Consider the following 17,772-nt stretch of genomic DNA (forward strand, 5'->3'; position numbering starts at 1 on the left):
GAAAGTTATGTAGCCTCCTGAACCATTTCTGTGAGATGAACAAGCCTAGCTGCTCCCACTTTTTTATCCGCTGAGTTAGAGCTGCAACAGGTGTTTGGACATCAGGCAATAGGAATACTGCTGCTTTCTGTTCCCCTTTAGTGCACTTTTCTGCTTTATTTTCTAGTTCTTGGAATATCTGCAGTTTGCCCTTCCTTTCCCCTAGCAACCAGTATGCATCTTTCCTAGGGTGGGTTTGTTTGATATCACGCAGTCCCCAGAGGCAATTTTCTGCACATACTACTACATAATAAGTACACGTGAGAGTTAAACAACTGCCCCCATCCCTAAATAGCATTTCCCTTTAAATAATCCCTTTAAATGCATTTCGTCAGTGAATGAATAACCTTTGTTTGTGAATTTCCCCCAAAGCATAACAACCCACAGTATTCCAAAGACAGAGTAGCCAAGTTTATTTGCAGATGGTTATGTTTGCATCAGTCTTAGGATACACTACCAGGTTGTGCTCGCTGAATTTAATTATATTTAGGCTGATTTCATGATTACTGGTCATTCTCTGGCTTATTATGATTAAATTACAGGTTCCCTTTAACTGGAGCACATTAAGCCTCTGCTGCTAGTAGAGGAGAGCAAGCTTGGGGAAAGAACACAGACCATAATTGAAATGGGGCTCTGTAAAGGCAAATCACCACACGGCTGCAAGCCTGGCTTGAAATTAGCAATAGTGCAAAAGGTTTATTAGGAGCAGTTCCTCTTGTGGCATTTGCACTGGCATGTTCATGATGGCCCTGTTTTAACTTGGCAGCCCAAGTACAGCTGCATCTGTGATGCTGGCTGGATGGCGCCGCCAGGGAGTCCTGCCTGCACTGCAGACATCGATGAATGTAGCCTCCCTAAACCGCCCTGCTCTCTGGATCCTCCTGTGCAGTGCCAAAACAATCCAGGCTCTTACTCCTGCGGTCCTTGTCCATCAGGTGAGTAAGGAAATAGAAAGAGTCCTGCTGCATCAGGCCAGAGGCCCATCTGCTCCATCACAGTGGCCAGCCGTATCATGCAGCTTTCTGTTTCCATAGGTTGGCAAGGAAACGGCTACACCTGCCAAGATATTAACGAATGTGAGATAGATAATGGAGGCTGTTCAACTGCCCCAATGGTTCGGTGCATCAACACCATGGGCTCCTTCCATTGCGGCTATTGCCCGCCAGGTAAACAATAGAGGTCTTCTGTATTTCTCAATCGGTTTCAGCTTTGCTGTTTTGTAGACCTTGATGCTGCTGTACCTACTCAATAATATCTGGCAAATTGGTCAAACCTGTTCTTTGGGAACCTGCCCTCTTTCAGCTATCTGCAGAAATACAAATACATTATGAATGGAAAGTTTCCATATTTTTCTTCACCTGGTTGTAATAATGTCATTTGTTATGAGACTGTGAGGTTTTATAGGGATTTTATCAAAGAAGGCAAATTCCATTGTGATGCAGGGCAAAACTGATCACAGTCTTTGAGACTGTAAAGGACTTTTATCCCAGTTCAGGTTGGGTAGAAAACTCTATGAATTTCCTTCCTTACTTGAAAGCAGTGGACTTCTCTGAGTCTCCTGAGAGCATTTTAGGCTGCAATTCCCACTGCATTCAGTTGGACAGATGAGAAAAAATGCATTGGCTTATCCAACAAATGTGAAGCACTTTGATTCTGTTTGCATGCAGTCCAGGAAATGGTATGAAGACACATCATGTTTGCTTTCTGCCTGTGACACACACTGTAATGTGGATGACCATGCATTGCTAGAGGATCCAGCAAGGATAGGTGAAGTGGCTGTTAAGGTTCTTTTTGTACCCTGGAGTTTCGTGACACTATAAAACATGTACTCTGCTGTTGCCATTTCCAGTTCCCTCTTACCTGCTAAGCTTGTGTTGTGGGGGGGGGGCGTCCACCCCACTGCTTTTTCCAGATCTACAAAGCACAACATTCCCTGTCCCCTTGATATGTTCTCCTGAGTTTTCCAGCCAAGCAATGTGTACAAAAAGGCATATATTGCAGTAGAGTGTGCATAAACACACATACGTCAGTGAAAAGTAGCATACAAAATGCATTCTATTAAGGGAAATTGCTTTGCAAAAATGTGTGTTTTAGGCAAAAATTCCTTACAAACACATGTGTTTTAGGATAAATTAGCACTAAAATGCTGGTGGATTTTGAGGGGGACATTTAATTTTTTTAAAAAATTGCCAACTGAGGAGGAAATGTAGAGAACCAAACTTAAGACAGGAAAAAATGAGGAATAGAAACTGAAAATGGCACTCCGTGGGAAGGAAGCCTATCATTCCCTTCCACCCTTTGAGTGATTTGTTTCTGGGAAAGTTTAATGGAGCCTGGCTCCACAGGGATGTCAGCTTACATCTGGCTTGCACCAACCACTCCGGCCCCATTGCATCTGGGGCTGTTACAGGAACCCGTCACATGGCAGAGATCTAGGGAAGTTGCTGCAGAACCAAGTGCAACGGCTGATGATATCGTCCAGCTCATGAGACTTGGATTGCCCAACTTTCTGCTCATTTATAAGCTATATTAAAATAGACAGGCTTTGTGCTAATGTCAAGGAGACCCAAACAAGCCTTCCTTGGATGATGAAACTGGGGAAAAATTTGCCTCTGGCTTCATTTGTCACTGTTCTTTGTCATCTTTTCAACGGCTTGACAGTATAAACACATGTTTGCTATCATATGACACCGCAACTTGATAAAATTGCCGTTTTATTCAAACCAGGCTATGAAGGAGATGGGAAAGTGTGCACCCAGGTTAATATTTGCTCAGTAAACAATGGAGGTTGTCATCCACTCGCTGCATGTACCAGTATATCAGGTAATGCTGTTGCTAAATCACCACCATCCTCATCCTCATCCTGCTTTGTATGGGGTTGGGAGATGAACCCTAGTGTGGTGGAACAGAACACTGGGTTAACGATAAACAGACCCTGGTTGAAATCCCCACTCAGCCATGAAGTGCATTGGGTGGTCTTGGGCCTGTCACTGGTCACAGCCAAAAATAATGATAATGATAATGATAATGATAATGATGATGATGATGATGATGATGATGATATACTTATACTCCACCCATCTGGCTGGGTTTCCCCAGCTACTCTGGGCAGCTCTCAAGAGAATATTAAAAACACAATAAAACATCAAACATTAAAAACTTCCCTAAACAGGGCTGCCTTCAGATATCTTCTAAAAGTCAGTTATTTATTTCCTTGACAACTGATGGGAGGGCGTTCCACAGGGAGGGTGCCACCACCAAGAATGCCCTCTGCCTGGTTCCATGTAACCTCACTTCTTGCAGTGAGGGAACCTCCAGAAGGCCCTCAGAGCTGGACCTCAGTGTCCAGGCAGAACGATGGGAGTGGAGATGCTCCTTCAGGTATACTGGGCTGAGGCAGTTTAAAGCACTAGTTTTCCTCAAAAATAATTGTGGGAACTGTAGTTTGTTAAGGGTTCTGGGAATTATACCTCTGCGAGGGGTAAAACTACAGGTCCCGGGATTCTTTTGGGGAAACCCTGTGCTTTAAAAGTATGGTGTGTATGTGATCTCTCTCACACACCCATTCTGCTTCTGCTGAACCTGCTTCAAAAGCTTGTCGTGAAGATAAAAGGCAAGAGGCTAGAAACAAATCCTGCAGCTTTGAACTCCTGGCTCTGGTAAGACAAATGGTATTTCTATTTAAAACTGAGAAATAATGGGTATAATTTAAATAGAACTACAATTTGTCTGCCCAGAGTGGGGAGAACTATGTGCCTTCTCAGTATGCTGTCCTAGAGCTAACTTTATTATAATTTATACATGAGGATATCTAAAACAATGCCTAATATAATGACATGCTTGATGCCTTTAAATATTTTGAAAGTTTTTAATTGTTCTTAAATATGTTTTTTATTCTATTTTTTAGTATTATTTCACCACTTTGGTGTTTGCGGCCCTGAGTTATTTTGGAAGGATGGGATTGAAAGTTAAATACTGATGTTGCTGCTGCTGCTGGTGCTGCTGCTACTAATACATGTACATGCAAATCTCTATCCATAATGCATTGTTCATGAGCACACTGTTGGAGGAGAGGAGACTCCTCTCAGGTTAAGGGACCAATCACAAGGGGAACTGAGTGCCTGTAAGCTCCCCACTTCAATCTTCTGACTCCTTCCTCCTCTCCCTGGCACGGATGCTGGGCACTAGGGGCTTCACCAACATGTAGGGGGCAGGGCTATGATGCCCTCTGAACTCTCCCAATACTACAGTAAAATAACAAGCACAGGCACTCTAATCCGGCACATCAGGAATTTCAATGCTTTGTAATTGAATCAGATTTTTAACTGGGGCTAATCCCTGTAAAAAAGGATTGAGTAAACAAGCCATTATATTTAGCCTAATAATTGAAATGGATTTCCCCCAAACATCACTACGCACTTAATCCCGATAACAGCTTTTGCTTGACTAAACAGCCGGAAAATATTGCCTACATCAAGGTTGTTGTTGTTGTTTAAAAAATAGGGCTTTTATTTTACTCTGTTGCTTAAATTGTTGGTTACAGGCATTGCCATTTCTCTTGAGTGTATGAGTTTCAAACCAGGCTAGTTTAAGTAAACTGACTTAAATCAGAGGGCTGCATCTTAAATTATTTGTAAGTCACAACTTAAAAAAACCAACTACAATGGATCATTTGAAGATTTTGCTGCTGATAAAGCAGCCCTTTGAAACAGGGATGTTCAACATGATTAATATCAAATTATGATTACATTCATAGCTTTGATTATTTTGCCTCTTCTTTTTTTGCAGGTCTTTTGCCTAGTTGTATCTGCCCGCCTGGATACACTGGGAGTGGCTACGGCCCCAGTGGATGTGTTGCACTGAGCACTATCTGCCAAACCCAAAACCCTTGTCTAAATGGAGTGTGTCTTGTAAGTGTTCATTGCTATGTTAAAAGCATATGGTGGTAGAAGTAGACTCATATGGTTATGGTAGTAGTAGACTCATATGTGTTTGGTTTCTCTTTTGTTTGGTTTCATGTCTGCAGACTACAGTCTCTGGCTACAACTGTGTGTGTCATCCTGGCTGGACGGGTACCAACTGTACAGAAAACATTGACGAGTGCTCTAGCAATCCTTGCCAGCATGGAGGAAGTTGCACCGATGCGGTGAATGGCTACTCTTGTGAATGTACAAGCAGTTGGACTGGACCTCAGTGCCAGACACCCCAACAAGGTAAGTGCACCATCAATGAACATCATAAAGCACTCAGAAATCCTAAACGGCAGGCTCTAGCAGCGGGATGTGGGTGCCTTGTGATCTGTGCCATTGTGGCAGTTTGTCTGAAGAAGGAAGCTGTTGCCTGTTCTTTGATGCGCTATAGCTCCACCCACTGCAGGTGGTCAGAGGGTAGCACTGCAGCTGTCAGCTTAGCAGCGATCAATGGGAAACAGAATTCCAACTAGTCCTTACAGCTGCTTACCTGAACCTGGCTTCTTGTCCGGAGCAGCTTTCAGACTGTGCAGTGTATCTCTGCATCCCTGCTTGACCGCAAGGGTGCTGAGAACTGCCAGGTGATCCTTGTTCTTTTCACGGAGCTACAACTCTCACAGTGGTTTAACAATCAATATCTCTTCCCAGGAAACTCTGGGAATTGTAGTTCTGTGAAGGGAATAAGCATCTCCTAACAACTCCCAGCACCCTTAAAGAACTTCAGCTCCCAGGATTCTTTTGTGGAAGCCATGACTGTTTAAAATGGTATAATACTGCTTTAAATGTTGTAATTATTATTATTATTATTATTATTATTATTATTATTATTATTATCATCATCAATACATACATACATACATACCCCACCGATCTGGCTGGGTTTCCCCAGCCACTCTGGGCAGCTCTCAACAGAATACTAAAAACACGATAAAACATCAAACATTAAAAACTCTCCTAAACAGGGCTGCCTTCAGATGTCTTCTAAAAGTCAGGTAGTTGTTTATTTCCTTGACATCTGGTGGGAGGGTGTTCCACAGGGCAGGTGCCACTACCAAGAAGGCCCTCTGCCTGCTTCCCTGTAACTTTACTTCTCACAGTGAGGGAACCTGCAGAAGGCCCTCGGAGCTGGACCTCAGTGTCCGGGCTGAGTGATGGGGGTGGAGACGCTCCTTTAGGTATACTGGACCGAGGCTGTTTAGGGCTTTAAAGGTCAGCACCAACACTTTGAATTGTGCTCGGAAGTGCAGATGTGGGCCAAATACTGTATTTTGATCTGTTGAAGAGAGCTTGTTGAGAAAGGAAGCTCTTCAACAGGCACCAAAGAGGCAATAGATATGTCACCTGTCTGGTATGTAAGTGGAGGGAATTCCAAAGGTCAGGTGCCACCACACCAAAGACCCTATTTCTTCATTGTACAGAAAGGACCTGATATCTACAGGAGGTCTTCTCCTGCAGAGGGCAGTGACTAGTTGGGTAAGAGATGAGATGATCTTTTAGGTATCCTGATAGGTATTTCTCATTTCCTTCAAGGAACTTCTGATATTAACTTACTTACTCTTTTCCATAACTGCAGCATGTGGTGGGTCACTTTCAGGCCTGTCAGGCTCATTCAGCTACCTTAATCACACTGAGCAATATAATCAGCCGGTCAGCTGCGCTTGGGTGGTTCGGACTACAAACGACAAGGTAAGAGCTGCACAACCTGGGGGTGAAAGGGCATAACAGCAAAAACAAACAAACAAACAAACAAACAAACAAACAAACAAACAAACAAAAACCTTAGGGCAAGGGAGTCCAGAAGGTAGATCTTTGGGTGGAAGTAGATCGCAAGGAATTCTGACTCTGTTGTTTAACAATGGCAGCAACAAAATGACTACCCCACCCCAAATTATGAAGAAAACTGGGGCAGTGGGGGAACCAGAAGCAGATGTTTGTGAAGATGGCATCTCAGTTCTGTTCTGTTATTTCTTGGCTTTATTCTGAGGGTCTTTCTTTTTCACTGGGTCTGATTCATGTCTCCTGGAGTTCTAGTATAAATCAATGTAGATTCTGCAAGCCTGAGACCTGACCAGTCCTGTCTTTGGGAAACTTAAAGCAGGGGTGGGAGTGGGGAATGATCAGTCTGGGGACTCCCAAGCTTCTGGGAGGAATTCAGTGTCCCGGTTGAAATGGGATAATATGAAATCCAGAATAGCTATCAGGTTACCAAAATAGTTTGGAGCGTCTGGTATTAGATTCCCTGTTCAACTTCTGTGTATATCCACCTCTTTATCTCTTCCTTTGACCTTTAGCAATAGCTAATCCTTCTGCCTGCTCTGGGGTTTGTCAGGAAATTATATAGAGCACCTCCAGATGTTCTGGCAAACATATGACTGTGTGGACAGGTGTGCTATCTAATCTGCACAGTGTAACTGTATAAACAATATCTAATCATCCTTCAGCCGAGGCTCTCATAGTCCACAGATAGAAAAAAACAAGCAAATTAAATGAATCTCTCTGTTCTTTCCTGCTAGATCCTGCGGATCACATTTCCAGTCTTCCAGCTGGAGGAGAGTATCAGCTGCAGGTCAGGCTTTCTCCAGATTCACGATGGAGAGTCGGCTTCAGCAAACTTGCTGGGGAAATATTGTGGGTCTTCTCCCCCAGAAGAGCTTTTCAGCAGCCATAACTCTTTGTATTTCTGGCTCCACTCTGACCACATGATGAATGCACGAGGGTTTACAGTTCATTGGGAGTCCCGGCAGCCGGGTAAGATGGTGGTGCATGAAAACGAGTAAGACTGTGCCCGCAGCACTAGGGCATTAATGCAGATGGGAGTCAGTTTTCCCATGTGTGCCATTGCCCACATGTGAGCCCTTTCAATTGTATGTCTCTGGAATCTGCCTTGAAGTTTCCCTACCACATTACCGAGCATTGCTTGATGAGTTGCATGTGCTGAGTGTTGTTGTCCCTCCCCTCAATTAGTACTTCCCCACTCTATGACTTCTGGAAACCTAAAGTCTGTTGTGGGCATGTGTTCAGCTATTTATTTAGCTGTGCCCGTAGACATATATATTTAAAATTAAAAAGTTGTGTTTTTTTTAAGACAGGTTTTTTAATGTACCAACACACAATGCACTTCATTGCAATCCAGAGTTTGGTAACATGTAGCTTTATATTGGATTTACTTCCTTTATCAGGTTATCCCTGAATTGGGAAACTCCAAATTTAATGCTGGGGAAGTACAGGCTGCCAGTTAGATAAGAAGCATGGCATTCGGACAATGCTGGGGGTGGGATGGGGATTAAGACACATGCAGCTTCAAATCTGCATTAAACTCCTGTGTGGATGAGCCCTGAACGAAGCAGAGCTGAAGACAGCAGTCCACATTTTGAAAACATTTGTTTTAAAATAGTTTTTTTTAAAAAAAAGCTAGTTATGTTCACAGCTGAACAGTTTACTAATTCCAAGCAAAATGCATAGCTTCTAATTCTGCTGCTTTAGGAAAACGTCACATATTATGCATTCCCTGTTTGGAAATAACATGGAAGCCTTGTGTCTGTCATATATGATTAACACATGTGTTACTCTATGCCTATAAGGGGAATATGAAGTGAAGGGTGATGTCACTTGGTTTATATTGGAATGGGCAGCAGTGCATAGGTGTTTTCTTTAAAAACAAAAAACAACCCACAACCTAGTGATGTCATTGAGAGTACTCTGGGTGTATATGACCCTGGGACATTTTACTTCCCAGGGTATTTGAGTCCTTACTCAAGGATTTCAGGCACCCTCAAAAATCATATGCTCCAGAGCTTATTCTGATAGCTACAATGCCATCCCAGGTTGGTGCAAGAAGTCTTGAGATGTCTGGTTTTCAGGGCACATGACTTGTGGTTAGAGTGGCCACATATTCATCACTGAAGAAAGAGGAAATACGCCACTATGTTCCACCAAAAAAAGAGGACATATGAGGACACAAATGTGCAGGGAGAAGAGTGCCTGTGCTAATTTCCATTTCTATATGCAAATTTACCAACAATTAGCGAATTTAGTGACACAGGTCACTTGGTCACTGTCTTCCCCACCTGGTGAGATGAATAGAAATGTGATTCAACTCCCCAGAGAGAGGAAGATGGTGACCTGTATGACTGCTGTCCATCAAGGGACAGCATCCAGGGTCCTGCTCTTGATACCCTTCTGGTATTTTACCTTAAAACAGACAGCCCTTCAAACAGAGGACTGCCCTCTCACAAACAGAGGGCTGTCTGTTTCAAAGTAGGAAAAGTGGCTTTTCTCCCTGTGGTGAAAATGTAAATAAGAACCCCCAGTTTTTCTGTCTCCCCCTTAGTGTGTGGTGGTGAGCTGACTGGTACTTACGGCTCAATTAATTCACCTGGCTATCCTGGTAACTACCCTCCCAACAAGGATTGCTACTGGATCATCTCGACCAATCCCAGCCTCCTCATCACGTTTGCTTTTGGCACACTGAGTCTTGAGCACCATGATAATTGCAGCCAGGACTATCTGGAGGTAAAATCTGTTAGAAGAAAAATGTTATTCATAACACAAGATGCTTTGGATAGAAGATTACTGCTGCAGTCCTATGCATTTCTACTCAGAAGTAAGTCCCACAGAGGTCCACGGGATTTACTTCCAGATAAGTGTGCATAAAACGGCAGTCGAAAACACTTAAAAATTAGAAACTTTGCCATATGTGGGGAGAGGTAATTCTCCTTGATAGGCCAGTATAATCCAATTTGAACCATTATTTTGACACAAAAACCTGCATAAAGACTCCAGCTGTCCAGATAAGCAGCTTAAATAAATGTCAACTTCAAATACAGTCATACCTTGGTTTTCGAACAGCTTAGTTCTTGAACGTTTTGGCTCCAGAACGTTGCAAACCCAGAATTGAGTGTTCCAGTTTGCGAACTATTTTTGGAAGCCGAATGTCCAACAGGGCTTCTGCGGCTTCTGATTGGCTGCAGGAGCTTCCTGTAGCCAATCAGAAGCCATGCTTTGGTTTTCGAATGTTTTGAAAGTCAAACGGACTTCTGGAACGGATTCCATTCAACTTCCAACGTACCACTGTAGATGCTATACTGACAGCTCCCAGAATTCTTTGGGGGAAAGCCATGACTCTTTAAAGTCGTGTCATAGTGCTTTAAATGCATGGCGCGAATGTGGCCTTAGTCATGCTTTTAGAGCAGACCCAAGAAATCAATGGGGCTTAACCAGCTTTCATTGGGGCTACTATAAATTGGATTAAGTCCACCCCATAAAGTCCATGTGTGTGTAACATGATATGAATATGTGGATTTGTGCTTTTATTTAGATTCGTGATGGTCTCCTCCCTCAAGATCCCCTCCTTGGAAGATATTGCAGCTCTATGTTGCCACCTCCTCTTCAAACCACTGGCCCATATGGCTTGGTTCATTTCCATTCCGATGGTTCTAATAGTGACAGAGGCTTCCATATCACATATACAACTTCAACCGGTAAGTGTGTTTTTGCATACCGGGTCTACAGCTGCAGCTCTTCACAGGGCAAACAGATGCTGTTTTGAGTAACCTTTTCTTTTTCATCAATGCAGCGGATCCCAACTGTGGTGGAAACTATACAGGCAGCAGTGGGGTTCTCATGTCCCCCTATTGGCCCAATCCTTACCTTAACAACAGGCAATGTATCTACATCATCCAACAACCACCCGGTGAAAAAATGATCCTCAATTTTACACACCTGGAGCTGGACAGTCATCCCAGCTGCAATTGGAACTACATTGAGGTGACTTTGATAGACTTATCAAATTGTAGAGTTGGAAGGTTGGCTTTGAAAGGAGGAGGAGGAGGATGGGCCTAATGAGATGAGACATTTGTTAAAGATGTGATTGGATTCCCCATCTTTTAACATCTATTTAAAAAACAATTGTGGTGGGGATTACCCTGGTTTGGACGAGACTGTGGCATACTGGAGGAGAGGTGTTTTATCCCTTTTTCCCTGCAATATTTTCCTGATGGAAAGCAACCCTATCTGCACCATTAAGGAAGACCTTCCATGGGTACCTTAGGAGTTACTGGCCAGCAACCTTCTGGGTAACCCCTTCTCCCTCTGGTCCATGGTCCTGATATATTTTGAAGGGGCTCATGATACTTTAAAAAAGAAATTGAAAGTGATAGGAGATCTATTCAAGCATCTCTAGAATGTCTCTGCACCAAAAAAAAAATGGTGGAGAAGAGTTTCTAGCTTAGGATATGCAAGGAAATAGACATTCAACTTCATTAGGGTCCAAAAGCCACAGATGACAACAAGTTATGAGCAATCAAAAAAAGGCAAAGGTAGATCAGCACAGAAACATAACTATGATAAGACTGACTATCATCTCCGTATGATTGAGCGCTCAAGTTGCAGTGTGCCAAATACAAGATAAGGATAAGCATTGCTCAGTGAGTTTGTTTTGCCAGAGCCGTATTCTGCAAAGGGCCCTGTGCCTTTAAGAGGTGCATAGAAGGCAGAATTGCACCAGGAGTAGCTTCTCCCAGCACAGAATGGAGTGTCATGATGGCTATGCTCCTTACCTCTGAATGCCAGTTGTTGGAATCACAAGTGGGGAGAGTGATGATTGCATCCAGGCATTTGGGTGCTCACTGTGATAACAGGATGCTCGATTAGTTGGGCCTTTGGCCTGACCCAGCAGGACAGAAGCTGTATAAAAGGTGCATGGTTCTCAGGAGCTAAAACAGCCAACAGTAATATTGGGTCCAAAATATATATTGGCCAGATTCAAATAATTATGTAATTTGTTCCCTGAATCTATGGGGCTGTAGATTTGGTTCTCCTCCCTCAAGGAGGAGAAACTTCTCCCTTCACAAAAACTTCTCTTGAAACTAGGAATTGCAAGAAAATGGGGGGAGGAGAATTAAAGGCCTCCAACTATCAAAGGGAAGATAAGACAAGATCTGGGAAATCTTAACAATGAAAATGATCTCACATCAATTAAAACAGGTGTGAGGAACATCTCCAGATGTTGATGACTACAACTCCCATCGGTCCCAGAAAGCATGGGCAATGGTCAGGGATAATGGGAGTTGTAGTCCAGCAACATCTGAAGAGGGCCAAAGTTTCCCTACACCTCAGCTAAGGCTACAGCTAACCCCGAATTTAGCAACTGCTTTATAGGGAAATGGTGTTTCGTTCTAGATGTACGGTAATCAACTTAATTAACTGAAATTCTCTTCACTGGTACTTTACTGGTATGTGTGTGTGTAGATGGCTAAAATGGCATTCAGTATTCTTTTATACACATGCCCAAACACTTTTTTTGATATATTTTCTTTATTATTATTAATTTTATACAGCCTTAACATCAGAAGGTTTTACAATCATAATAACCCAAATACAGTCAAGAGCATATCTCATATGTTTTCAGTTGTGCCAGATTTTTCACAAAATCCCTTATTTTGCTCTTCATTAATATTATTCTTTAGACTCCATCATTTTAACCTCTTAGGTCACATATATATCCTTGATAGTTTTCCAGATGTGCCTCAATACCCCCTCCCCCCATACCCATTATTTCCCTTCACCCATGTGTTATCTTCTTTCCACAATATTATTCCTTGTTGTGTTAACCGAAGTTTATATTTATTATTCCATATATATTATAGTATGTCTTGTCTCCTTCCGTGGTTTACCTGTTGCATATTAAATTCAAGCTCTAAATCCTTATCTTTCTATATATTCCTTTACGCACTCCCACTCTTTGTTTTGAGCAGCCCCTAATTGTTGCTGTTAATTTTGCCATCTCAGCAAATTCACAGATTTTAGCTCTCCATTCTGATATTTGTGTTTTTTTTCCTTTTTTCCAATTTTTTGCCACTAATAATCTGGCCACTGCTGTTGCGTAAAGAAATACATTCCTTTTGCCTTGGGGATGTCTCTAGTTATTAAGCCCAGCAAATATGCTTCCAGCTTTTTAGAAATTGAACTCTTGAATATTTTTTTTAGCTCTTCATGTACTGATGTCCAAAATTGTTTGACCACCGTGTACCCCCACTACATATGGTACATAGTCCCTACCTCTGATTTACATTTCCAGCAGAGATTTGATTGCTTTTTTATAAATCCTTGCTAATTTTACTGGAGTGAGATACCAGTGGTAAAACATCTTCATTATATTTTCTTTTATCAAATTGCAAGCCGTAAAATTTATATCGGTTCTCCATCTAGCTAGGTGAATTGTCTGACCTAGATCTTGTGACCATTTTATCATTGTTTCTTTTATTATTTCATCTTTCAGTTCCCATTCCAGGAGTAAACTATACATTCTCGATATTAGTCTCTTATTTGGTTGTAGGAGTTCGCTTTGTAATTTTGATGTTTTCTGTTCAAATCCAATTTTTTTGTCTTCTTTAAAACAGTGCGCTACTTGGTAATATTGTAGCCAACTATTATTGTAGTCAACTATTACAGTAATTCTTAATTTCTTCATAGGGTTTTAATCTTGCATCACCTTGCTCTTTAACTAATAGCTGTTCATATGTTGGCGAACCCTTTTCCATATTTTTCTTTTTCATGGCTACAACTTCTAAGGGAGATACCCACCAGGGTATCTTTGGTTCTAAGAGCCATCGGTAATTCGCCCAAACCTTGTATAATGACTTCCTGATTATATGGTTCAGGAAGTCCTTAGCCTCAGCGCCTAGGACTTGCCGATCGAAAGGTCGGCGGTTCGAATCCCTGCGGCGGGGTGCGCTCCCGCTGCTCGGTCCCAGCGCCTGCCAACCTAGCAGTTCGAAAGCACCTCCGGGTGCAAGTAGATAAATAGGGACCGCTTACCAGCGGGAAGGTAAACGGCGTTTCCGTGTGCGGCTCTGGCTCGCCAGAGCAGCGATGTCACGCTGGCCACGTGACCCGGAAGTGTCTTCGGACAGCGCTGGCCCCTGGCCTCTTGAGTGAGATGGGCGCACAACCCCAGAGTCTGTCAAGACTGGCCCGTATGGGCAGGGGTACCTTTACCTTTACCTATCACAAACTAGGTAGGCGTGCCAACCCTAGCGGTTGTTCCATCCTTCCAAGTCTAGAATCTCCGTATTTCTTAGCATGACCCAGTCTTTAATCCATCCTAAGCAAACTGCATGATAATATAATTTCAAATCCGGGAGGCCAAGCACTTTTTATGTGGCTGATTAACTTGAGCTCTTACCTGAATATGTATTAGTTTATTTATATACTCTGTTATTCTAAAGTACATCCAAAAGAGTTGAAGTGGTCTTTAAAATAAAACAAAGACTTTAAATTCCAGTAAAAAAAAAAAAATCTAGAGGGGGTTTCCACATCTAGTTTCTATGTGGCATCAGGTCAGCTGTTCAAAAACAGCAGTCAAAAATGCTACTGAAAACCCCTCGCTTCAGGCTCTTTGGGTCTCAGCCATCATCTGGGGATCAGCTGACTCATTTGTCTTTATATAGCTTGAAAATTGCCTTTTGAGAGTGGAAAAATGAGAAAGGGTTCCTGTGGACTATCTTTAATATAAACTGAACTGTTATCTACAGCTTTGGCTTGTTGCTGTAATAACATTGCTCCTTCCTTCCTTCCTTCCTTTCTTCCTTTGACATTGGTTGGAACGAAGTGTAATTAATTTCCAAATCAGGGGGAAGCCTGGTGTGTAATGAAAACAGACAGCTTCTGTTTGTTTGGGCTCATAATTCCCTCCCCTAATTGCTGGCAAAACGGCAGTGAAATCCACTGCAACAAGAGGAACAAAACTGTTTCTGCCAGGCCCAATCACTTTCTGTTAATTCAGCAAAGCATTTACCTTGTTATTTGGCGATCAAATGCAGGAAGTGTAGCTTTGTTCTGATGTGTCTGCATTTCTTTGGCAACTCCTGGCACCCTGATTCCTTGCACATCCATCAGCTGAGGAATGGAAGCACAGAACACTATAAAAAATGGCTAACAACCCAATACTGGAACTGCTCTAAAGCATCCTAACGAGAGGTGGGGAGATGTTTCTTGCTGTTGTTGTTTTCCTTTCCATGAAAGTTCATTGAAAGGCTATTATGCAGGTTGTTATGTACTGAAGTTCTCACCCTGGGCCAGCAGGGGGATACTGTAGATAGTTATGCAAATGAAAGATCGAAAGTGACGTTCAGTGATTGGATAGTTTTAGAATGTTGTTACAGTAACAAGGTACTGGAGCTCTATATAAGCAGGCTGACTGAGCCCTTCAGCTCAGTTCAGTTCTGGCCTCAGAATAAAGAAGAGCTGTTTCAAGAATCGCTGTGTCGTCTGATATGTTCGCCCACAACTTAACACAGATCGTGTAGGGTACCTCCAGACTGTCACTAATTTTCAAGAGAGGCTCAAGTGTGTATTGTCAATTTAGGTTTCTGCAATTAGATTTAATGCTCTGCCACCCACAGCAGAGCAAATCCACTTTTAAAAGAAACCCAGACTTTTTGCTGTTAGGAAAGTGATGCAGAAATGCACTGAAAAGTTTGGCACAAACAAATGATTAATGGAAAGACATATAAACGCCCCACAAATGAGATGAGTGCTTGTTATCATATAACCTTCCCGCAAACAAATCAGAATAAATGCTCGACAAAGACCGAATATAACTGGTGCTTTTTTTCAGCCAGAGCATGCCGGCGCTATCAGCAGCAAGTTATTTGTATGACACTTTTATATATACCTCCCTATTTAGAGGGGAATCCCATGCAGAAGTGCATGTAGCATGGGTTATATCGTACATTGTTTGTACATGCCACTCTATGTGGTGTACGCCAGCTATTCTTAAGTGGCTTCTTCCTTCAGTTTCTTTGTCACGGACACACTTAAATGCACTCCAGAAAGCTGTGTCTAATTGCAGCTCAGCATAATGTAGGCACACAGATGTTTCAGAAATGTAACACGGCATATTTTTAATTGAAAACACATGAGAACAGCCCTTAGTGCCTGGGATCACTAAGAAGATGGTGCTGCTCAGATATCGTACCGTGACAGCAGGATATTTCATGCAGAAAGGTCAATCTGATATAGCCTAAGGATTAAAATTATACAGGTATGTCAGTCCCTGGCTATACAGGACTTTATGGGTCACATTATACCAGCATGTTTAAAATAAATCAGAAATCTATTAACAGCTGTGAACTGAGATTAAGGTGGTTTATCCTTCCACTGTTTTCAGGCTGCATTCTACTCGAAGACAAAGGTTTAGCACATTTCCACTGGAGACTGGTCCATTAGTACAAATGGGGCATACACAAATGTGTGATTTAAAAAAAAAATAGATTGAAGGCTTGTTCTGTGATGCAGGATTTTGACATGGAACAGGGTGCAGGGGCTTGAACTCTTTGCCCCATGCTGTTGCCTCAGTCTGGATCTATGTGCGCTTGGAGCAAGCAGAAGCTTTCCCCATCCCCACAACGCAAGTGGTGTATGTCCAATCTGGATCAGAACCACATGGGGGTGAAGCATTAAAGCTCCTGTAACACCTCCCCGCCACACCTCTCCCAGTGGTAGTTGTGTGCTCTGGATCCCTTCCCAATAGATTTATGTTTAAAAAGGCATATGCACAATTACCAATCCCGTGGCTGCCATCATGGCTAGTTTAGCACTAGTGGCAAATGAGGTCCTGTGTTATTGGTGTGTTCTGGTATTTCCCCTCCGTTTCATAATTTCTTTCATTAAGGCTTTCATGGAGAGTGTGCCAGGGTGCAGGCGAGGGCTGGATTTAGGTTTGATGAGGCCCTAAGCTACTGAAGGTAATGGGGCCCTTTATATGTCCAGCTGTCCTTTGTCAACAACAAATTGTCACTTTTTTGTCTTGAATATATGCTATATGGTAATTTATGGACCTAATAGGTATCTAAAGCTATTTGCACATAACAAAACATGTATTTTTCTCAAAGTAATTGATATAGAAATGAGCAAACCAGTGATATTTTAGAGCACAGGCTGGCAGGTGGGGCCCATTACTTACATCATAGGAGCCTACACAACAAAAAACACTGTTGCTGTATGTAGGTTTTATTTTAATTATTTTTTATATTATATTTAGGAAATGTACATCCAGGTGTTTTTTTTCCTTTAAATTTTTTTGGGGCCCCCAACAGAGTGCGGCCCTAAGCTATAGCTTGTTTAGCTTACACATGAATCCAAAACTGGTGTGGGCATATCTGAAATAACACCATCTAACTTGTGAATGGTTCCTCTAGGCACTAGAGACTTGTGAATGATTCAGAGGGACTAAGAGGAGGGGTTGCCAGATCTTTAACAGCTTACATGCAAAGATTAAAATCACCTTTCTACCTTCTTCAGCAGCCAATATGGGAGTCACCAGTTTGGTAAGCAGTAGGTGTGTTTGAATGCTGTTGTTTCTTGACCTGGAATTTGCATTGGTCTGGGGCACACCCAGCCATTCCCGCAAAAACATGGTTCTGGTTGATGCTTAACTTTTCAGTGGTTTCATTTTCTTTTGTGGCCTAGGTCCGGGATGGTGACACTGAGATGGACCCCTTAATCAACAAGTTCTGTGGCAACAATACACTTCCTTCGGCTATCACTTCCCATGGCACCAACCTCTGGGTCAAGTTCAAGTCCGATACCTCAGTACAAAGATCTAGCTTCAGGGCTGTTTATGATGTCGGTAAGGGAAATGGTTCATAAATGCTGTGAGTCCTCACTTGAACCCAGGAGCAAATCAACTGAGCAAATTATTATCCCTTACCTGTGCAACACCCACCTATGGGGTGGGCCGTTATGTATTTTCGCTCATAGA

The 17,772-nt window shown here is 42.5% G+C and overlaps 1 protein-coding gene across 1 annotated transcript in view; it reads left to right on the top strand.

Annotated features, from left to right (window-relative positions):
* The window catches only part of CUBN (cubilin), a gene marked incomplete at its 5' end in the record, with an annotated part of 137,108 nt that overhangs the window by 12,632 nt on the left and 106,704 nt on the right, over positions 1 to 17,772 (top strand). Inside the window, 11 exons of the mRNA XM_079947699.1 lie at positions 806 to 974; positions 1,074 to 1,205; positions 2,767 to 2,862; positions 4,828 to 4,949; positions 5,066 to 5,252; positions 6,583 to 6,695; positions 7,523 to 7,757; positions 9,340 to 9,521; positions 10,327 to 10,489; positions 10,585 to 10,775; positions 17,481 to 17,640. Of these exons, the coding sequence (XP_079803825.1) occupies positions 806 to 974; positions 1,074 to 1,205; positions 2,767 to 2,862; positions 4,828 to 4,949; positions 5,066 to 5,252; positions 6,583 to 6,695; positions 7,523 to 7,757; positions 9,340 to 9,521; positions 10,327 to 10,489; positions 10,585 to 10,775; positions 17,481 to 17,640 (1,750 nt within the window). The remainder of the gene's footprint in view (positions 1 to 805; positions 975 to 1,073; positions 1,206 to 2,766; positions 2,863 to 4,827; positions 4,950 to 5,065; positions 5,253 to 6,582; positions 6,696 to 7,522; positions 7,758 to 9,339; positions 9,522 to 10,326; positions 10,490 to 10,584; positions 10,776 to 17,480; positions 17,641 to 17,772) is intronic.

The sequence above is a fragment of the Podarcis cretensis genome (genome assembly GCF_951804945.1).
Source record: "Podarcis cretensis genome assembly, chromosome: 12".
Classification (NCBI taxonomy): domain Eukaryota; kingdom Metazoa; phylum Chordata; class Lepidosauria; order Squamata; family Lacertidae; genus Podarcis; species Podarcis cretensis.